General features: G+C 29.2%; 1 protein-coding gene across 1 annotated transcript in view; it reads right to left on the bottom strand.

The window, feature by feature from the left end:
• The window catches only part of LOC142322225 (heparan-alpha-glucosaminide N-acetyltransferase-like), a 67,529-nt gene extending 52,179 nt beyond the window's left edge, over positions 1–15,350 (bottom strand). The window contains exon 1 of the mRNA XM_075361048.1: positions 15,177–15,350. Within this exon, the coding sequence (XP_075217163.1) occupies positions 15,177–15,190 (14 nt within the window). The 5' untranslated portion in view covers positions 15,191–15,350. The remainder of the gene's footprint in view (positions 1–15,176) is intronic.
• Between the last annotated feature and the right edge of the window lie 9,545 nt (positions 15,351–24,895).

The raw sequence follows: 24,895 nt of genomic DNA, 5'->3' as shown, positions 1-24,895 counted from the left end.
ATATATAATACCCATTCACAAGGCATTTTTTTTACATGTTTTGATTTTTTTTCAGGAATAGGTTGTAGTAATAAAAAGTAAACTGCCACTGCACCAAATCCATCTATACTATACTTCTACAAAAACATTTATAACTAAAAAGGGCACTTTTTTCAATAATTTTGGGAAAATTGCTTGCAGCTGTTGAAAATATATAAAAAATTTTAAATCTACAAACAAATTAACTTAAAATATCAATCTCATTAACTATTTTTGGGAAATTTAGTTCTGAAATTTTATAGTCGTAACGTCGTCTAAGTAGTTACCATCATATTCAGGGATCCATAGAAGTCAGATTTCCAACTTTTTATTTAAAAAAAAGATAAACTAATAAACCTATAAATATTTTCAGACTTGATTCTAGCAATTCTAACCATTTCTTATTTATTTCAACTAATTTTTCAATCCTGTATATGTGTTCCAATATGGTGCAATTGAGTATGCATGTGCCACTATGAAAGAATGAAATCTGATCTAATCAGATTTTGAACATAATTAATTACATAAAAAAATTACACTTTCAATTCCGTATAATTTTTTAATACTTTTCATTAAAAAACAGAAAATTACATTTTTTTATAAATACTACATAACAATTTTTATCTAGAACATGTTATACATTTTCTGAAAAGGCTTAGAAACAGAGAATACATTTGTATTGAGAAAAACTGAAAAAGAAATCATGAGGGATTTTACAATTTTAATATTTCTTACTTTAGTAATAGTCATGTGCTAGCCACATTAGAAATTTAATTAACAAACAGAACCAATCCTGTTTGAGAACAGGATTACAATTAGCTATAATTATTACATGGTAAAATTAAGAATATTACAAGTAAAAACACTATGAAATAATAATAATAATAATAATAATAATAATGATTCATAATATTATGAGATATGCTGTTGTCATATTAAATTACAGATAAGGCCATTCAAAAATATTTTATTCCTAAGAATGGACAATCTTGTCAATATAAGATTAAACCATTTATAATTCAACCTAGAAGATTATAATCAAATTTCTTTTCTAAATGAAAATTAAAATAACAATATAAACATACTGTTATTTTAATTTCCTGTGTACAATAAAGTGAAACAATAGCAATCACTAAAATGACATTTCATAATTTCCTTTAAAACTCATCATGTACTCTTTATCAAAGTAAATTAAAAATGACAACTTTATCAAATAAAAATGATAATCTGTTCTTTTCATTTATCTACAAAATTTATTATAATATTCATATTTAATTTATTTAGATTGATGCAAAGATTATGGTATGAAGAAGTAAGGTAGGCAAGTTTTTGAATAACATGAAACACAATAAAGAGTGAACAAATTTACTTTGTATTACACAATTCATGCATGCATGTGCGCGCATACACACACACACACACACACAAGAGAGAGAGCGAGAGAGAGATGTCTGTGAGAGAAGGGGAAAGGTGAGCTTGAGAAAGGGTTGAGGGTGAATGGGTGAGTATTAGCGAGGGGGAAGAAAAAAGTATGAGGGGGGAGGGGGAGTGTGAGACAGGAGATGGGTGAGCATGAGAGAGAAGGAGTGGAGAATCCCAATATGGCTAGACACATTTCACAAGCTAATAAACTTATTTTTCATGATAAAAAATATTGAGTACACACCGGACACTTTGGGCATAAGCCTGAAGTTGTCACTAGAAACATTTATGTAAATAAGCTTTACTTTTTTTTTAAATATGTTTTTTACATTTTTTTAAATAACAATTGTATTGGCCTTTTTCATGAATTCATCTTACTCAGAAAAAAGCCTGCAAAAGCCAAATGTTACTGAAATTGATATATTTCTAAAAACTAAATAATTTGTTGTGAATTCTGACCACTTACTTATACATGTACATTTTCTAAAAACAAGGTATTTTTCATAAATGAATTAATCAGTTCAGCTATTAGTAAATCATTTTCAACTCTTACAAAAAGAAGAAGTATTTTTTCTTACAGCTAATTCTAGATTAAGTAAACAAGTAAGATATTTAAAATTATCAATAAATCTAACCATGGAAAAAATCTCATAATAGCTGATCCTAATTAAATTTTTACACATCTATTGAAACCATAAAAACAGTATTTTTATAATCAAAGAAGAAATAAATGGTTTTCTTCATCTTTTCTAAATTAGAAAAAAATTACTGAATTCTTTATCTCATTTCATTCATTACAACTTGACGTGATATAAATATATATTAATCAAGAAGAAAAATGAGGTGAAAGAAGCAGCAAGTGAAAAAATGCAAATATGATTATTGGTAATTAAAACCAACAATTGACAGCTCGATTGATGTGTATGGTTGTATCATCCAAACTCAATACTCTGTTCCTTACTATGTTTGGGTAATAAATACATTAAAAATGAAAATCAATGCAACTTAGCATATGACAAAAGAGTTTTTATAACTTTGATTGTGTCGACCTCGCAGTTAATGCGATCGGGTTGTCATTCCACCAACTGTCACATCATTTATGACCAGAAATCATTCTATGGCCTTAAATTAATGACCATAACCTTTGAACAGACATTCTATTTAACCTTCCTGAATATCAGATTGAAAAATTACCCTACCAAGCCTAAAAATTCCCTTTAAACAATGGCAATCATGTCCATAACATTATTGTAAATATGTTGAAATGTATGTGATACTCTTTACACAAAATACTCATACTATTATTATTATAAATAGAACTGCTTGCAAGTTATCAGAAGCCAACTGTACATTTAAAACTTTAACAAATTTGAAACAAATTGTTTTTATCAACAGAATCTTTTTAATTTAAACTTTCAGAGGAAAATGCAGATATAGTTTTATAACTGTTATTTGATAATGCATGCAAATTGTACATTTTAACAGTGGTAACATAACTGACTCATTATTTGGGATACAGTGTTGTGTATATTACAACATTATGAGGTATCGATATTTTGATTAAAAAATAAAGAGAATTTAACTGTAGTCTGAAAATACACCAATTGATTACATTTGTTTGGTTTCTCAGTTATTTTAAACACTATGAATACTCTCTAAGCAAATAAGTAATGCTGCTTTGAAAATGAATCTGTCAAAACATAGAAATTTCCATTTATTCATTAACAGCATGATGAAATGTTTCAAGATTTATTTATACATATTAAATAAACATTTTAAGAGCTCTGATTCTGCCAAACTAATAGTTTTTTAAAGCATCCTGAACAGTTGAATTAAAAAAATAAAACATCAAAATGGAGAGCAGTTCCTGTAATTGGGATATGTTAAAAAAAAAAATAGTATTAAAATCATAATAAAATAGTTCCTTCCTACAAGTTCAATTAAAATCAGTTCCACTGTTGTTTCATGATAAGCCAAAAAACTCATTTATGATACAATTTTGTAAGATTTGGAGAGAGAGCATATTGTGAGCAGTATATACAGTTTTATAACAACTACGTTTTAAAATATTTAAGGTAACGTTAAATATTAATTTTTGTTATTTTCAAAGATAAGGTATTTCAAATTTTCAGTAATTAAACACTAAATATATTAAAAATGAATATAATTAATATTTCTCCAAACAAAAATCTTCAATAAGGTAACTAGAACTTGTTTTTATCAGATCAATTACTCCAAAATTACATTACCAAGGTCATTTGAAAGTTCTCAGCCTGACAAAGAATTGGCGCAAATATGACCAAACAATTGATGTTTGTTTGTCAAATTCGATCCTGTAGATGGAATGCTTCAAAGTTTCAGATGCATGTGATTTTAGTTGCTTTTATGGCAGATCGAGTAAAGCAAACAAGTTTTGACGTTTTCAGCAAAATGGATAAAATGGAAGTCAAACTGTTAAAAGATAATTTGTTTTAAGAGGTTTTAACTTTGATCAACATAAAAAACACTTAAGATCCTACCTTAAATGATTTTTTCTGTTCCTTTTTTTAATATTAAAAAGTAGGCTGCTGAATAAAATATCCACGTCATATTAAATGATCGCCGACTGAAGGTTCACATGCTTGCTGACATAGAAAACACCTTGATAGATTGTGTGCACTACATTTTACATTATCTTTTAGATTAGAAAGAGCTTGCCACTTAATGGGTACCGTATTTAAAAGTAAACCAAAAACGCATTTGACTGAACAATTCTTCAAGGTATTTAGTCTTATTTAAACGCGATTTCGCTGAGTTTCTTCAACATTTTATAACAACTGATGAACATGAATTCACTATTACATGCCAACAGCAGTCCAAAGAGTGGGTGAGAGGAAGTGAAAAAGCACTAAGGAAAGAGAAAACAGTTCAATCTGCAGAAAAGTCACTCCACAGTTTTTTTGGGATTCTAGTGGTGTGGCACTCGTAAACTACTTGGCAGAACTATCACTGGGAAGTATTATACTTCACTATTGAATGAACTGAAGGCTGCTAATCAGGCTAAACACCCACATCTGGCCAAAAGGAAAGTGCTCTTTCTCCACAACAATGTGCCTGCACACACATCTTGGATTGTTGCTGCTAAACTCCATGACCTATGCTTAAAGTGCTTGCAGCGAGTACTTCCTCTTTTCAAACCTAAAAAAAAAGCCAAAAACTTTGGCTCGCTGGACAAAGTTCACTTCAAATGATGAGGTCAAAACTGAGACAACCAATTATTTTGCATAACTGGACAAGTCCCCTATACTGAGGGTACTATAAAATAAAAATGAATTTGGTCTAAATGTATCAAATAAGGTAACTACATTGAAAAACAAAAAAAATTCCAAAATATTTTGTGTTTTCTTAAATATTCAGAACTTGTACACTAATAAATGTGAAATGCAACAGGAAATAAATATCAACCAAAAAATTTTAATTGACCTCTTCCAATATATTAACTGAAATTTAATTCTTTAATTTCTAAGCTTCATCATAAACGATGAAGCTATAAACATAAAGCTACGTAAACGATAACAAAAGTAAGGTGTTATCAAAAATAAGCTTTTAACCAAAATTAAATATTTTAAAGAATTTTGATAAATATGAGGAGGCACTCGCAGAATATTTTAAAAACCCGTAACTGTTCTTTTCTATAACCGAAGTACTTCAAAATAGATAGGAAGAAGATAAAAGTGCTAACAAAGTAGATTCAAAGCAGAAAATGAAACTAAATGAAAAACTAGATCTAAATGAGTACAAAGAAACTGAATAAATTTTTCACAATGTTTTAAGAGTATAACTTTATACATTCTAGTTTAACCTCTACTTATTCCTTTGTTAATATTTATCAAGCCAACAATAACAAAACTTTTGAACTGAGTAAAGTATTAAGTTTAAGAACTTTCCTCTCTTCTTATACCAAAGATATCCTTGATTGCCAATCTTACAAGATTACTGCTTGAAAGGTAGAGTCTTACAATTTGATCTTGCGCATCACATATTTGGTCTTATTTATCATTAAAAAGATTTTGTAACCATTCTACAGATTTTTAAGATTTTAGAAAAAATCAGTTCAGTCTGTAACATATTATATAATATCAACAAAATTTTAAAACAGTGTTGCATTAATGTGTATTAAACACAGTAATAGTGTGTTTTAACAAAAAAAAACACACCAGCTTATTTATTAATTTATACCGTACCACTAATGCCACTGACTCCAACCAAACTTTGAGAAATTGTTAGTGTTATTAGTGTAATACTGTAAACCAAATTCTTGTTTAATAAATTAACCCACATAATTCATGTTCACATTCAAGTTTGTAACTTTACTTTTGAATTGACTATTCAATTTACTTAGTATTGTAATTTTGAATTTTTCAATTACTTCAATTCTTGAAAATTTAATTATTTCACTATTTTTTTTTAATCAACTATTGTGATCATTAGCCATTAGAAAATGCAACAACACGTAGAGAATCTACACCGAATTACTTCAACACTGGTTTTATCAATGGAAACCAGTTTACTGAATTTGGCTTCAACCATTCCTATTTTCCTTAGTTATTTTCGGTACTTACATATTAACGCCACCGCAGCTACAGCTTTATTTAAAAACAAAGTAGTCAATCGGATTTTGGTAGACAATGGGCCAATATAGAGTTTAACATAGATTCAAAACAGTCTCTTTATTAATTTTAATAAATGGTTATTTATAAATATTTATTTTATAAATATAATTTAACCAAACTAACCTACGCTCGCTAACCTTGACTAATTAACAGGGGTGTTTTGATTATATAAATAATAAATAATTGCAATAATTACTGAATTTATTAAATAAATATTCAAAAAATTACGGTGTTAATTAGTCAAGGTTAGCGAGCGAAGCAAGCGTAGGTTAAGTTTGGTTAAATTATATTTATAAAATGAATAAATATAAATAACCATTTATTAAAATTAATAAATAGACTGTTCATTTTCCACCGAAATCCGATTGACTACTTTGTTTTTAAATAAAACAGTAGCTGCGGTGGAGTTAATATGCAAGTACACAATATACAAGTAATTTTCCCTTAATGTACACCTTTCAATTTCCAGATTGCTACTACTTGAAACAATATTGGTATTGTGTAATAACATTACATTGTAAAACAGAAAATTTAGAGTAAACTACTTTTGGATAAATACAATTAATTTTAATTTAAAAGCGACTACTGAAACTGACACTGCTTTCTGACTTTAATTGTTTTTGTGCAGCCCTCCTTCCTGTTTAGGAAGATGACTTCTTGCAGGCTAAGCTGACCTTTCAGTTGCCTTTAAGCACCTTGATGGTGTTTTAACATTTCTGTTCTGCCCTATTAGGCACAGGAACTGGTACTGAGATGGAAACCGCTTCTTTAACTATAACTTCCTTTGCTTCAGTAGGTTTAGAGGCAACTGCCTCAAATCCATTCAACAAAGCAGAGACCACCAAAGCTTTTTATTTAATTCAATTACTTTTACGTCTGAGACATTCATAACAAAAAATTAACAAGATGCATTTCAACTTTAAAAAAAAACTGACAACACAGTTGCAGGACTTTCCTGCCACACAGCTTTTTTCTGATGACAGCTTATACACATATGCACGCATGCACACACAACTTAATTAAAAATATTTATCATTTTATTTATACATAATATTTTTTGTTTATTTAATTCAATGATTCTAACTAAAGTGCGCGCGCATACCATATTTCATTCACATGGGTATGGCAGTACTAGCGGCCACTTTAAATAATATTCATTTATTTAATTCTAACCCACACCTCTGATGTTACAACTTATCAGACTACAGCAGCTGTACGTCAGTGCTACATTAGCACTCCTTGTGGTGAGAGGGGGTACTTACTTAGCCACTAGTTTATTTAGAGCATTTTTCGGTATGGGAATGAGATTTTGCAAAAATGTTTTCTGGAAATATCATCATTTTTTAGTTGTTAAAAAATATGCCTAAGAAAAATAAGACTTTAATTAGGCAAAATCTTGAGATACCAAGGGTGACCTTGCTCTACAACCTCACCCCCTTGACCTTTTAAGTTGAAAACAACTTAAAATGTCATCAATGCCCTCATACACAGAAATAATCTGAACACGTTTGGTCAAAATCAGTCAAGTAGTTCTGGAAATAGGTGATTTAGGGTATGACAAAAAAACAACACCAAACTCGCACACATATGTATGAACATCTGGAAAATTTTTAAATGTAAAATTTGTAAAATTTTGGTGTCAAAATGTAAAGATCTGGTGAAACCCCAAAATGCCCAAATTGGACCAATTACCATACTTCCCTTCTATAGCTACAGCTCTGTTATAGCGCTAGATGGCAAAGTAAATATAAAAACTACATCCCTTAAATGATTATTTTATGAGGAATACTATACTCAGAGCAACTGTCATAAAGCAAACTTCATAAAATATAATAAAGTATGAAAGAATGGAGGAAACAATACCACACAAATCATGAGATTTTTTCCAAGAATTGATGAATAAACATGGTGTAACCTAAAGCTACATCAAACAATTATACTGTTAAAGCAATTAATCAAATAAGGAAATGATATTGTAAAAGCTAAAAAAAAAAAAAAAAAAAAAAAATACAATTATCTAGATTGCACAATAAACACACACATGTAATACACAATAATGAATCATTAAACAACAAAACATAACTTTAACTTTACTCAACAACTGCACATGTAGTAGTAATCAACATAGCTCTAATTTAAGTTATGTGTATCATCTCTGCCTATTGTCTGGAAAGTTATAAGTTCAAATTCCAGTCAGGTTTATAATTTTTCACTTCCTACAAATAATTTATAATAAAAAAGAAATAAATGTAGTTGGAATAAATAAATGAATAATTGGATCAGCATTATAGTAATGAGCAGTCCTAAAATGCTGTACGAACCTGGTTCAAATCCAGTTAATAATTTAGCACAGTGTTAATAGTATATAAGAACCAAAGTTAAATAATGGCCAAGTCAAGATGGCAAATTAATCCAATTTCCTACATTCTACCAGTACCTCTATAGGTTTATTATCTATATCTTATTTCCATTCAGTGAGATTAAACTAAACTGCATGAATTGTTCAGCCACCACTTAAGGTTATATCTGTACTACAGGAAGGTAAAAGTGGTGGTGCTAACTGGGATGATTAGTTTCTAGCTTACATTTTATGGAATCGCCCAATATATAATATTCAGAATAAATTTAAAACTGTTAAACACAGTAAGAATATTTCACAATTTTTTTTTTAAGTAACATTTTTTATCACAATGAAGAATTTATAATAATCTACATGACAATGCATTAATATAAAAAACACAACCTACACATATAAATCAAAATTATTACAGAAAAAAAAGAATCTGTTATGTTTAAATGTCAAAATACAGAATAAGTTTACAAATAAGTGTGATAATTTTTTTTCTTTTTTTTAGATCTGGTGGTACTATCTATAGTCAAACTTTTACTTTATAGGTATAGGTAGTATATTTTCATATGCAAATATGCAACTACAGTATTATATTCATCAATATCAGGGTGCTAAACTTATTGACATAGTAAATTGTTTAACATCATTGCATGCTAAATTAATTAAGTGCTTTGTATTTTATATAATGCATTCATAGTACCACTTCTGTATTTTTTTGTGTATGTATTATGTATTCATGTTGTAGCTGAAAAATTAAATAAAATCAATCAAAAGGCAAATCAAAAACTTTGATTTGCCTTCTTATGTATTTTAACAAGGAAGGAAAATGAGATGAATGAAATCGCAGGAAAATAACCACCAGATTCTTGTCAGGAATTTATCAAAAGGCAAGTAGTTCTAGAAATCAGTATGCTACCACTAAACCAGCTCACTAACTAAATGTTATTTAATTAGGTTAGTAGAAATAATCTGGAGGGGTTGTAGTAATAGATGAGGCCATGAATCTTCATCTACCAGCTGTTTTATTCTACTATCCTCTGAGATAGTTTCAAATCATTTATAGAATGATCATCTATTGTTACGATTTTTGCATTTTAATTAAATATAAGGAAATTGATTAAATACAGCATCATTCACAAAACTAAAGACATTTTTATTTTTCTAAACTGATAATGCATTAACTGTACAATAATTCTACTTCATTAAGAAACATTCATTAATTTTCGCTCATTAAGAAAAATGGTAAGTATCCCAAATTTATTCTTTTTGTATTATTATAACCTTAGACATATTCTAGTTGTATTTTAATGACATCAATAAAACAAATGAGATTTTAGGTGGAAAATGACGGACTCCATCTAGCACTGAACCAAAGGCCAAACTAGAACCTTAATCATCACACTAATTGGTCAGCCAATGACAATGATGTTGACATTAATTGTTCCATTTCACTTTTTTTAAATGGTTATGGCTGAAAGTTCATAATCACAATAAATAATTTGCTTAAATAATTCATAATTATCTTTATTTCACAACAACAACAGAATTTATTTTATTTGTATACAGAATTACTAATATTATTATGTTCTTAATCCCAATCTCTGGTAACTGAATAAAAAGTAACAATAGAGCATATCAGAATATGAACTTAGTAAATTATCCCTAAACTTACAAATAATTTAAGTGTAATTGTTGGGGAGAAACGGTAATTCTTCATTGTTGTAAAACAATTTTTCAACTCAACACAGTTTTTATATATATCCAAAAATATTTTAACTGATATCATATGGTAATTTCTCCGTAAATACTAGTCACACTATTTAATTGATTATTTCTTCATAAATAAATAATGAATGAACCATAATTAAATTTAATGTTTAAAAGACAAAATGCTTGAAATTTGGGGTAAATATTTAATATAAAAAAGAAACCATAACCAATTTTTAATGATCTTTTAAGTTAAAACAAAAACAGCTGACTAACATATATTATTTCTAAGTTATATTTTTCTCTCGTGAATTTTAAGAAGAAAAAAATGATGCCATTTTTATGATAATTCTAAGGGGAACTATTACATGAAGCTGTTATAATTTATCAGTAAAGTATAAACAACCAGTTAGAATGGTCAAAATACTACATAACCTAAAATGCAATAAAATCATAGAACATGTAGCTGAAGGTTCACAGACTCATCCAATCATGATGAAAGTAACAAGGTCTCGCACACCCAGCATTGCGCAGTGGCTCGTCCCAAAATCCTTTTCCCGCCAGTGATGTTTAAATTCGTTTATGCAGTTGGCGCACAAACAGAAGCAAGACATCAATGTGATTAAAGGCAGAATTATAAAAAATAAACAAACTTTTGAAACATAAAAGAATAAAATTTATTGACATATATGAAAATTGGCGTTGAAATGTGGATTTTTACTCTAATATTTATAAATAGGAAGTGCCGTACTCACGTGTGTGTGTACACGCACTTCCAAATAAATATGGAGTGTAGGTTTTTTGTTTATTTTATATAAAATTTAATTGCCCTGTATGTGGAGTCGAGAATTATGATCTGAATGATTAATTTTGTTTATTTCTTAACAATATAATAATTTCAAATAATTTTTCTTAATAAACAATTTACCTTGAATTAATTACAAGACGGTATTACAAGAGATACAAAGCGGTTCAGAAAATAATTAACTTTAATTATTTTAATTCAAAATGAAAATATAATGGAAACATTTTATATGAAATAGAAAATAAAATAGTTTTCATTAACATAAAAACCAAAACCGTAAAAGCTAAAACAGAATTGTGTCTTCAGAGAGAAAATTCTTTTCTGCTTTGTCCAGGTAAAAAAATGAATCAGAGTTGTAAACCAAAATGGATTAAGATATCAAACCTGAATGCAGAACAATCGTTCTCTTTATTGCACGCAGTTTAAATGGTTTACCTAGAAAATCCCTTGCATTTCATTTGACTCATTAGAAAAATATCTTTATTGAATATAAAATTATTTTTCACTAAACAACAACTTTTTATTTTATTTTTATTTCAGTAAAGTAATATTCATTTTGGTATCCGTAAAAAAATAAGTAATATCTTATTTTCCTGTGTAAATTAGATTATTAATAGCAATTTCTTTCAAAAATTGTTTTGTGATAATATTTTTAACTAAACTAAAAAATCATCAATTCCGAAGATTGACCAAAATAAATAATATCAGATCTTTAGTTATAAAATTTTGAAATAAGTTATCTTCCATTTAGTTGATTTTCCATTTTAACAGCATTAAATAGTTTCACATAATAAATGGAAAATAATATTAGTAAAAAAAATATTTTATGAGCATAAAAAAAAAATTATCGGTGATTCGATACCAAATCCCACGAATAGCAAAAGGAGTCGTTACCAACACTACACGAAGACTTTGTGTCAGTTGCACTTCATAAGATGTGTCCCCTGTTTGTTTGTTTAGGTTTTCATTCATATTTTGAATTTTATCATAATTAACAATAAATTTCAATACTCTTAAGAATCAATAGACTTGTATAAAATATTTATTTTTATTAAGGATTATTAAAAAAAATTTTTTTATTATTTTTAATAAATATTACAACTTTATCAGTACCAAATAATACTAATTCAAATTGAAAATGAATAATCATTCATAAATATTCGATTGTTAGCTCGTTTAATCATTATCATGTATTTAAAATTTTGTAAAATTTTTGTACAACTAAAAACTTTTGTCCCAATATCCCTTACTTATATGTTCAAATAACCCGGTAGAAAATGAGATTTTGGGACGAGCGTATACGCATGCGCGCCGAATACTGTGCGCAATGCTACACCTTGTTACTTTCATCATGCATCCAATATCACAACCCAACCTAATACATATAATTATAATGAATACACATTCATGATGTAGCCTTATCAAAAGTAATAATGTGTGGGATAGTTTTTAAAAATAAAATTAATTTATAATTCAAAAGATAAAACTGAAGACCTGCATATCCAATAATTAATGACATTTAAATATGCTACACAGAGGAAAATACAGTAAGTGTGTAAGTTTTGTAAGCACTGATATACATCATAGTATGGTAGTTCATTTTGTTTGCCTCCTGGTATGTGTTGATGAGTGGGTGTAATGGAGGTATACAGGATGAAGAGGGGAAATAAACCATTATGAGGTTTTCAATCAACAATTTGTATGTTTCACCCCACTACGGTGCTGCAATAGTGTAGTTCCTTTATCCATATCTAAACTATCACTTCCAACCTGCACGAAATCTACACTTTCAAAACTTAAGTCTTACTGAACCCAACTTCATCTGAGTGATGGTCATTTAATACTAGTAGCTATCAAAAAGTAGTAAATACAGAAGCTATTAATGCTAAAAATGTTTTTTTCTTCAAATTTTCACCTCTGGGCAGGCAATATATAGGTATTTCTTATCAACAATTAAATGTCAAAATTAAATGCTGCATATTATAAACAAATATTTTTAATAAAAGATTTATAGAATTACATCCTCCACATTGAAATTCAATTGATAAATATTAAAAAATGAATATCTACATTTATTTTATTTTTTGCTGCTGTTATTGCTTACCTTTTATCTTTTATTTTGTTTTCAAAGGTAGGGACACAGTAAAATTAAAATACACATAAAACAAGACTGAAATAATCCTGGTTTTACTGTCAATTGGTTTTTATTAGTATTAACTGAATAGTATTCAAGTTAACACCAAACAGAACAGCCATGTTTTAATTTTGTTTCCTGTGTATTTTAATTTTACTACCTCTCGTCTAAAAGAGTATCCTTAAATGAGGTTACAGTTATCAACAAAGCTGAACACTTTCAGCAGCTAAATTATAAAATGAAGATGAACAAATACTCATTATTTTTATATATAAGAACTATTTGTGTTTTTTCTACTACAATATACTTTATTTCAAGTTGAAAATTGCAAAAACTTTATCAGTAACATAGTTATTTCTTGATGAAAGTTAAGTTTCTACAGAGGCTACAACTGGAACCATTGGATAGTATGGTGCTTGGTATTTGAATTCAAAATTACCAGGCTCACACCTAATTATCATTGCTGTAATTCTTTTGGCAAGAGATGAATTTTTTCTGCATGAAAAATATGTCAATCTTTACTAATATTCAAATCCAGAACCTTCTGCAGGAAAGGCAGATCACTAATCCATGAGTAACATATTAATTTTTTCTGTCTGAGTGGCATATCACTCCATCAAAAGGTCAACAAATAGACTGATTTGTTTATTTAAAATAGTGATTTTCTATTTTAAACTACTCAACTGTATTAAATGTATCTTTTGTTATGTGAAAGAATTTTATGTTTTTTTGCAGGCGTGGATGAAATGAAAATCATATAAAAACAGTAATAATGCAAATTAGGCAAACCTGAACAACTCAAACTATACAAACATGTAAAAAAATTATAAATTAACAACACAATTTAAATCAAGATGAAAAATGCGATTTCAAGACAAGATTCAAAGACCAGTATCACATTCAACAGCATCAAAACATACCCTGAAATACTGAAATCTCATTGAATGAATTTATCAATTTGCCATTAAGAAATGTGACACTGGACCATAAACATCCTTGTTAGAAAAAATTTAACATTAAAAACTTCTGGTGACCTATACTTTTTTTACGTTTATTTGAATAATTACTTAATTATATCAGGTTTAATAAATGTAATCTGCAATAAAGTTTATTTATTATGTTGTAAAATGAAATAAATCACTCCTGTAATGATAGAAAAAATCCAACACATGACCAACATCATTACCTTTGTAGTCATGACCAATTGAGGGTTAAAGTAAGTTTAATGTATAAAAAAATTAAATTAATTATAAAACAATTGATATTTATTCTTTTATAAAGAAAGGGTTTTTGTTGCCAAGATGTAAAGCACACACAAAATATGGATAAAACCCAAATCATGAAAATGGTGTTCTTTTTTCATATAATACAAAATCACATTTTAAATTGATTTAAACAATGCCAAACACATACATCTGCAGTTTGAAAGAATGTTTTAAAGCTATTAAGTTAATGATATAAATGTGGCAGGAAACATGCTATTATCTTTAAAAGCCAGTATGGTGTCCAAATATTATTTTAATAAAAAATGAATTTTTTTTGAAGATATCTGCCTAATACTAATTCAACTGATATTTATCAAATAGACTGTTTTATCAGCTGATTCTAGATCACCAGTTTGATTAAGTCAAAAACTTTATAAGTAATATGAACGCTAACAATGTGTTGAATACTGAAAACATTTCACAGCTCTTTAGGAATAGTTCAAAATCAACACAATCTGACATGCTGAAATAATTGTGAAATTAGTAAGTAACAAGCAGAGGGGAGATTAGCAACAAAATATAAAACCTATAAAAATAAGTTATATAATAGTCAATGTAGAATGTATACTGTATTTTTTATGACTCATAACCTAAAAAAATACAGTAAGGCAATCCTTTTAACTCAGTCGAAGAGCAATTTGTTTACTAAAAAAAAAATTACGAAAAAATCAATAATCCAACAACGGAAATCAATTCATCGTATAACTATCTACAACAAATTTCGGTTTCAGACTATAGAATCTGTTTAAATGGGTAAGCTCCGCAGTCTTAAGACTAAGTAGATTCTACCTGATATCTTATAACTGAAGTAAAATATACGTACTGTATTAAATCCATAGTTACATTTCACTACAACTCCCAACTTACGACAAATTAAATCACCAACTGTCTCGGCTACAAAGGAAAATATTAAAATCAGTACGACGCACTATACGCCATAACTAAACAAAAAGTATTGCTAATGTTCGTAAGCACCTCCTAGCGGCGGTAATATTGTCCCACTGTCAAATATTTTGAAAGAAATAAATGTTTAGGCGCTGATTCTTAAATTTATAAGCACTGCGATAATTTTTGTAACATTTTATAATAACGCATAACTGTCGAAGACGTGCTATTTTACAAAAAAAAAATGATTATCATAAATTATATTTCATACTGTTTTTCACATTTATGAACTCAATAAGTGAGGTCTAAAGTTTTTAAAATATTTCTTGTTATTTCATATTTATTTCTACCTGTATTTAATAGCCGATATTTTGTTAATTTGATTTACTTAAATAGAATTTTGAAAATATAAGACTATACAAAGAAAAAAGTATTCACAATGTTGATTTATATTACCCTCAACAAAATCATGCATCATTTTTTAAAATTAGGTGAACAATAACACGATAAAGATGTTTTTGTGACATGACACTAAAAGCCACTGGACTAAGGAATAATCTCGTCACTTAAAAATAAAATTACAAGTTTTTAATTCACATAGTTTTAGTGTTTTAAAAAACCCATTATTTAAAACAGTTAAATTGGAATACAATATTCAAATTCTAATATAACTTGATTTGATGGTTAAGACAGTACCACAGCTCTAACAACTGATGGTTCTGCAGCACTTGAAGGGTTTCATGTAAAATGTCTGATAAATACGATCTTAAAAAGCTGGTTTTCATTCAAAAAACAGAACAAAGTTGGGTAAAATTTCACTATATGCTGGTAGTGTTAGCAAATAATGACACTGAAAAAAAGAAAAAATAACTTATGATTATGTTTGCAAAAGGAGTAAAACAGTTTCTGAGATATCAGTTAAAGTATAAAGCACGTGTCTTTTTTAAGAGTGAAATCACAGTTTGCAATAATACTACAATATATATTTTTTGGTTGATTGATGAATTACACAAAAGCTCTGAAGCTTGTACGTGGAATATGGAATTTCATAGTGCATGAAAAATGCTATGTCTGATTGAAATTCGAACCTAGAACCTCTGAATGAAAAGCTAAGATGCAACCACTCTGTCATGGAGATCAGAAGAATGGTAGCTGCTGAAACATATTAAATGTTTTAATCCATTTAATATAATTAAAACACTTTGTAATTTGTGAACCATGGTTGGTTAAGTTTTGATTGGAATTAAATTGTTAATAAGCAAGTTAAAATTGTTATAATAAATGTGTAATCGATGCTTAGCCTAATATGTAGGAATGCTTGTTCATTCTGTCATATTAAAATTTGAAATGTTACATCATTATTTATTAAATATTTGGTGAATAATGAAATGAATAATATCACATACTGAAAAGATTTAATGTTATTGATAAATTTGCTGGGTGTGAATTTGAAACCTTTAATTACAATATAACTAATTTTTTACTTTTATTATATTTTTTCTGGTTAGTTAATCATAATCTTTAAGGTGCTTAAAATTTCTGGTATATCCTTAAATAGTAGAATTTGAAAGTTACAAAGCGTGTACAGTAACTTAAATTCTATACTTTTCTTTCTTTAACATGACAATAATAAAATTTGGTATAGTTAAGGGAATAATAATAGATGTTTTCTTCTTTTTATCTTAAACAGAGAAGCTACATTTTAAATACTTTATTAATGATAAAATTTATTATATTTTTTTAATTTAAAGATAAAATGGAACAAATATAATGCAAATTAATGCTTTTTTATAATTTCATTCATTGTTCACTGCTTTCCACTTGTTCCTGTCCAGTGCAAGTGTTTTTGTTTCCGAATATTTTCCTCTTTCTACAATCCCATCAATCAACTGAAATCTGCTTCTTCCCTTTCCTCTCTTCAATCCTTCAACTTCATCTACAGAGTGATTCAGGAGGATAGGGCAACTCAAATTGCCCTAAATTAAGGGTTTCTGAAATTCTGGGAAGGTCAATTAAGGGGCAAATTCAATTTTTTCTTATGGTTTTTGAGCTGGGAAATTGAAAAAAAATAGGTCCCAGAACTGTATCTCTCTTAGTTTCAAAGATATCCCATGTAAAACGCCAAAAATAGGGTCAAAAAACACATTTTTTTACGTTTGACGTACAATAACGTTGTTAAATTGGCAATAAATCATATATTTTTTAAACATAAATTGTAGAGAATTTAATTAAAGAAGATTGATGTAAGTAATGTCAACAGAAAACAAATAAAATTTTAAACATGTCGACTTTTATTAACAACAAAACAGATAATTTTTAACAAATTGAAAAAACTTTTTCGTTATGTACAGTAGAAAATAATTGGAGGAAGAAAGAATACTTACTGTTTTATTATGATAATGATAAAATAAATAGTGAAATGTGTAGGAGCTCCATCAAGTTGGTAATACATTTCAATTCGTTTTGCTAAGGGGATATTTTCCTGCAATATAATAAATTCATTACATAAAAATTGCAGATAATTTCTCCCTGTGACGTGATGTTGTAGTATGAAAGGACCAATTAATTGGTCATCTATGATACCACACCAAACATTCACTGAAAATCGTTGCTGGAAATTGTTTTCCACTGTAACATATGGGTTTTCTTCAGACCACCGATGCGCATTCTGTGTGTTGTTTATTCCGTTATGAGTGAAAGTAGCTTCATCCCAAAATAGTATAAATGGAATTAAATGTTGATTCCTATTAACCCATTGACAAAACTGCAGCCGACTGGCGTAGCCACCAGGCTGAAGATGTTGCATTTCCTGAATATGAAAAGGATGCAATCCATTATTATTTAATGTCCTCCATACTCTACTTTGTGAAATATTGAGCCATGTTGCAATCGTGTGCTCGTTGCCACACTACATTGAACCATCTGCAGAATGTTTTCACCTTCATTAGCATGATTTACTTGTCGTTCAGATGAAATATGAGCGCTGGGAAGTGTACCATTCTCATGAAGATTATTAAACATTTTAATAAATACTTTACGATTTGGTACAACATGACCAGGATACCTATGTCGATATTCCATAACAGCTGCCACAGCACTTCCATTGTAAAATCCATAGATGAAAATCATGTCGGCATATTCGGCATTCGTGAAGATACGCGCATTCTTCAAAACAAAACTAAACAGAATTTCACTTTTTTTAACAGACAATTTTTATGCACTGTAAAATGAATACAAAATTACACTTCTTAACAGTTTTCTGACATTTTTACGATAAGAATTCGACGTAATACTGCAAACACGATTGATCAGCGAAAGGTTATTTAACACATTACCGGAATTAATTGACAACAATGATAGTATTTAAACAAATTGTGATGAAAAAAATCAGTGTTGCCAACTTGTTTTCCATAGGTCTAAAATTATTGTACCTACTAGACACATCTGTTTTCTTTTTTTGTAACATTTTCTTCTACGTTTTCGTCGGTTTTGTTATTAATAAGAGTCTAGATGTTTAAAATTTTGTTTTCTGTTGATATTATTTACATCAATCTTCTTTAATTAAATTCTCTACAATTTATGTTTAAAAAATATATGATTTATTGCCAATTTAACAACGTTATTGTACGTCAAACATAAAAAAATGTGTTTTTTGACCCTATTTTTGGCATTTTACATGGGATATCTTGGAAACTAAGAAAGATACAGTTCTGCGACCTATTTTTTTCAGTTTCCCAGCTCTAAAACCATAAGAAAAAATTGAATTTGCCCCTTAATTGACCTTCCCAGAATTTCAGAAAGACTTAATTTACCCGGAGGAACTGAAACTCGGGTGAAATCTTTCACTCTGTATAACTCGCTAACGAAGCATTTTCAGACCTATGTTTATATGAACTTTTTTCTTATTTTTAGCCTCTAGAATGAATTGTCAAAGTATTGCCCTATCCTCCTGAATCACTCTGTATTAGTAAGTACTTTCTTCTCACAGTGTCCTAGCCAGTTAGATTTCCTGCCTAAAATAGTATTTAACATATTCCTCTCCTTTCCTCAACACCTCCTCATTTATTACTCTATCTTGCCAACAGATATTTACCATTTTACACCACACCCACATCTCAAATGCCTCAATTTGTTGTTTGTCTTCCTTTCTTAAAGTCCAAGTTTCTGGACCATTAAGCATAACACTCCAAATAAAACATCTTACCAATCTCTTCCTCAAATCTAATTCAATTTTCTATAGCAAACTCTATTTCATATTAAATCCTCCTTTGATTTCTGTGGTACTGCTAATATCATCTGTTATGAGGCTACCCCCGTAATTTCTTTCTTTTTCTTGTTTAGCCTCTGGGAATTACCATTCAGGTATTATTTCAGAGGATGAATGAGGATGATATGTATGAGTGTAAATGAAGTGTAGTCTTATACAGTCTCAGTTCAACAACTCCTGAGATGTGTGGTTATTGAAACCCAACCATCAAAGAACACCAGTATCCACAATCTAGTATTCAGATCCATAAAAAAGTAATCTGTCTTTATTGAATGCTGGAATTTTTAACTTACAAATCAGCTGATTTGGGAAAACGTGTTCACCACTAGACAAACTTAATGGGTTACCCAAGTACTAAATTTCACCACCCTTCCTATTTCCATATGTTGTGTTGTCTCGCTTCCTATTCAAACTTTTATTTTTTGGTTCATAAACAACTCCTAAGTCTTAGTTCATAAGTCTCCTATCTTTCCTATCATATCCTTTCTTCTTCAAAATTATCATCAATTTATCTGATGTTATTCTATCAAAAGCTTTCTCAAGGTCTACAGACGCAACATATACCCCCTTCTTCTCTTTTCTATATATCTTTCACCCATAATTCAAAGCAGTCCTATGGCATCTCTAGTTTCAACTTCTCTTCTAAAGCCATATGTTATGCAATATTTTCATCCAATTTACTGTACCGCCTGATCAGAATTCTTAGTAAGACTTTTCCTGCATGCAAAATTAAACTAATAGTCCGGTATTCTTCACACTTTGCAACATTAAATTTCTTTGGTAATGACACCATTACTGTATCCAGAAAGTCTGCAGGCCATCTACCCTCATCATATATTTTATTGCACAGATCCAATAATAGTATTTCAACATCCTCACCAAGAGCTTCACATCCTTCAGCTTTTCCATTAGCCATCGCTTTCATGGCCATACTTATTTCACATTTTAATAAATTATAACCTTTGTGATCTTCTTGAACTTTGTTCTCTTCTTGTATTCCTAAATCTACTCCTCTTGGCCTATCATTCAGTGCATATAAATCTATGATGTACTCCTCCCAATCTTTTTCAATTCATTCCTCTCAGTTATTATATCCTTGTTCTTCAACTTGATCTGATACACTGCACAACTTTTGCCATTTTTCTTGAATTACATTTCTGCAGCTTCTTTGTACATTAGATCATATCTCCCATCTTTTTATACTGCAGTACAGTTTTTCTGCAACCACTTTTCTCTTGCTATCTCAGTTTTTCTTCTTAATTCATTATTAAGCTTTCTGTAGTTCCTTTTATCTTCCTCTGTCCAAACATTTTTCCATTTTCTCCTTTCATTCATTTCTTCATTGACCCACTCCTTCTGTATTCTTTTTTTATTCTTAATTCCTATCGTTTCCTAAACTGTTTCTTTTATACTGTTTTTAATATTTAACCAATGATCATTCACAATATTTGGCTCCCCTCCTGTTCTTGTTTTTTCCAGTATGCTATTTTGCAACTCTCTATCTCTTTGTTTCTTAGTTTTTCCAAATCATAGGTACTTTATTTCTGACCAACCTTTATTTTCTTGAGCTTCAAGTTGATTTCTGCTGCTACTAAGTTGTGATCAGAGTTTATATCTGCACCTGGGTAAGCTTTTGCATTTTTCATACAGTTCTTATATCTTGGTTGTATGAGCATGTATTCAATTTGATACTTCTCTCCATCCAACCTCGACAAGGTATGTATTTCTCCTTCTTTTATGATTTACAAACATTACGTTTCCCACTACCACATCATTTTCGATGCAAAACTCAACTAATTTCTCTCCTCTTTTGTTTCTATTTCCTAAACCATATTTTCCTATTATCTTGCCTTCTTGTCCTTCACCAACTACAGCATTCCAGTCTCCCATCTTCAATACACATGCCTTTTTCCTTTCTTACTCTAGTATAATTTCCAGCTTTACATAATATTCCTCAACTTCTTCTTCAGTACATTGTGATGTGCATATATACTTGAATAATCACAAGATCTTTATCTCTACCTTCTATCCATATCATCAACATATTATATATACTTGAATAATCACAAGATCTTTATCTCTACCTTCTATCCATATCATCAACATATTCCACCTTAATTACTTTTCCTACTAGTTCCTTTTTTATTAATACATCAATTCCATTCCTTCCACTTTTTTTGACATCTGAGTAGTACAAGTTGAAGTTCCCACTCAACATTTCTCAATTTTCTTCCCATCTCACTTCACTCATTCCAAGTATGTCTTATTTATTTCTAATCCTTGTTTTGCGTTTCCAAGCTTACCCTTTTGCAGTAGTGTCAGTACATTCCATGTTCCTATTCTTATTGTATTTCCTGTTTTCTTTTTCATTTTTCCAGCCCTTCCTGCATAATAGACCTTACCGTGTCCATACTTCATTCTTTCCTCTTCATAAGCATAAAACCCTGCTGTATTCCCCTCCTGGAGATCCAAATGAGGGAAGATTTACCTTCGGATTTTTTTACAAAGAGGTCCATCCCATGCCATAATCAACTAAGGATATCCTTAAGGATCTTTAATGCAATGGTTTTCCATTTCCTTCTGCATTCCAATGCCACTGATCTGGTGATTCATCTGCCTACGGAGGTAATTTCTCACCCCCAGTGCAATAGAGTGCCCTTCCTTCTAACCGCTCATCCACTCTCATCAGAGGCTGTTGGCACTTGGCAAAAGCAGGACCATTTATACCGATGGCTTCTCGGTCGCCAGGGCCACGTCTGTGAGAATAGGATGTAGCAAGCCATGTAGCTACACTTCATGAAGGTATGGTTGACATTTATGTGGGAGAGGCTTTTTGAGATGCATTCCATATTGTACATCCTCTTTTTTATAAATAACAAGTAAATATAATTTTTTAATTCAGTATATTATACTTTGAGATTTTAACTTTTTTTTATTTCTGTATCTGTTTGGTAAATGGTAAACACCTTGTAAAACACTAAAATTAAATAAATTGCACTGATAAGAGCATCCAGTATGGTGTTAGGGAAATTAGCCACTTGTTAAAAAATATTAATTCTCCCAGACAGTAATAATTGAAGTTATACAAGTGAGGAAACTGTAACAAAGATTAAAGTTACAAGACAGTTTCCCAAAATATTATTCTAGCTCTTAGAACCTATTAAAAAGTAAGACAAAAATTCACCAATAAGGGCTTAAAAAATAATATATCTTGTGATCATCGTATAGTTATTTGACCTGAGGCAGGTACCTATCATCAAGTCCAGTTCCATTCTCCTCATTTCCAGGTAACTATTAAGATACCAATAGCTTCCATTTGATTTTAGATGGTATATAACAATGAAACATAAAATAAAAATTGTTTAATGATACTTTTCTCTGCATTGTTTTTTTCCATAGATTACAGTTCTGTAAATATAAGATTTTCTATTACCCTCAGTTTAATACAAATGGCACATTGAAGGTCTAAGTTAATATAACTAATGTTATGGGTTGTCATATACTTACAGATTATCTCCTTTTGAAGGTAGCCTCAGGTACATCTTAAATTATAGTCTAACATTAATCAGCTAGCATATTAACACTCCATTTGCCTACACTAAATCCAATGTTAAGTAATCTTCAGATTTATGAAATTTAAATCTGTTTGCTAAGTAGCATTAAAAATATTTTAATAACTTGGTAGTGTAAAAAATAAAAACATACATAAATTTAGAATATTACTACTTATTAGGTTATTGATAAAATATAAAGATCAATGATTATTTTTTACTGCGTGTGTAATTACAGTGGTCATTCTCATTGGTAATATGATTGAATGAATTTATTTTAAATTATTTATATTAATAACACATAAAACAATAACAATAACAATGACACATAAAACAATTATGTCCCCAAAAAAAGGTTTATCATTATCCCATTCAAATATTTTTTTCTCAAGATTTTGATGACAATCCATCAAAAAAGAATAAAAGATTATATTTACACAATACTACGTGTATTTTTCTCCAAATATGTGTGATATAGGTCTACATTTGCCTTTACATCTTAGAAATTGTTTAAAATATAAACATGAGATTTGTTGCAGCAGCTTTTATATTTTGATAATTGAATTAAATATAAGTGATAATAGGTCTAAAAAGACTTGAATTAGATAAGAATAATAAGAAATGTTGTTAGACCTGTGGTTTGGTGCAAAGACTACCACCAGTGTCATTATTAGTTTGTGGGAAATGACATTCAAAGTTATCTTCGATTTTTTCATTCTGTTTCACATTTGAACTATTTAAATTTTTCTTTATATTTTGTTATGTAATGTAATAAATTTACTTATCACCGAATTTTTATTTAAAAAAATATTAATGACGTTTTATTCTTAAAATAAAAAAAGATACCATGAAGTTTTGTAGCACCTGTTATTATATGTGGTATTTTTCTAGGAACAGCTGGTTGTTTTGTTGTTGTATTCTTTAAGCTATTTTAAAGTAGGTCATTTTGCTATACAAAACAGTTCAATAACTCAGCTGTTAATTTTTAAACAATTATTTTAATTTCTTCAATATGGAATTTCTTCGTATGGAACATACGAACAGATCTTAAATCCTTAACGTTTTTTGACCTATGGTTCATATTCACTACCATAAATTCCTCATTATCTTAAAAAAATATAAAAAAAGTTTTTGTGAAGAAACCACATGATATTTGGGCCATTTATATTATTATTAACATTATTTCATTTTCTATGAACATATGTAATACAGAGCAGTTTGTTTCAAGTGACCATCTCTCAGAAGTCCTAGTTGTAATTTTTTATTTTCTATATTGCTGCATGAATACGGTAATCCTACTCCTACTCCTACTCCTACTCCATGGATACTGTAATCTTCAACTGCTCCAGATCAATGCACATTACAGCAAAATAAATGTTTGTATTTTGACCGGTACATGAACCCGTAAACATATTGATTTCTGTACACTCAGTTGATCTGCAAAACATGATGTGTCACACACATGAAGCTACTTCCTGTCCTCCACACCCAGCAACAATCCCAGCATAATGTAATGAACTGATATTAAAGGTGTTACAAATACTATAAATTGTTAGGTTTAAGGTCCAGTACATCTCTAATAAAAAGCTATCCCATTCTGTATCAGAGTGTACACATTTCTTATGATTGAAACAGAGAAATTGTACTTTAGAATTTGATTTGCTAAGTAATTTATCTTTCTTTTTTTCAGAATAGAAAAATTCAGGCAGATCTAAGTGTTTCACTCTTTCTTCTTTTGCTGTTCGTATAGTAGTTTGTATTTAGTTATTAATTGAAGTTTTTTTTTATAAAAATTATAAATATTTCTATTTAATATTCATATTCCTCACTAAAAAATGA

Source organism: Lycorma delicatula, chromosome 3 (genome assembly GCF_047948215.1).
Source record: "Lycorma delicatula isolate Av1 chromosome 3, ASM4794821v1, whole genome shotgun sequence".
NCBI lineage: Eukaryota > Metazoa > Arthropoda > Insecta > Hemiptera > Fulgoridae > Lycorma > Lycorma delicatula.
Note: the sequence above shows the minus strand (reverse complement) of the source record. Positions and strands in the feature narration are given on the sequence as shown.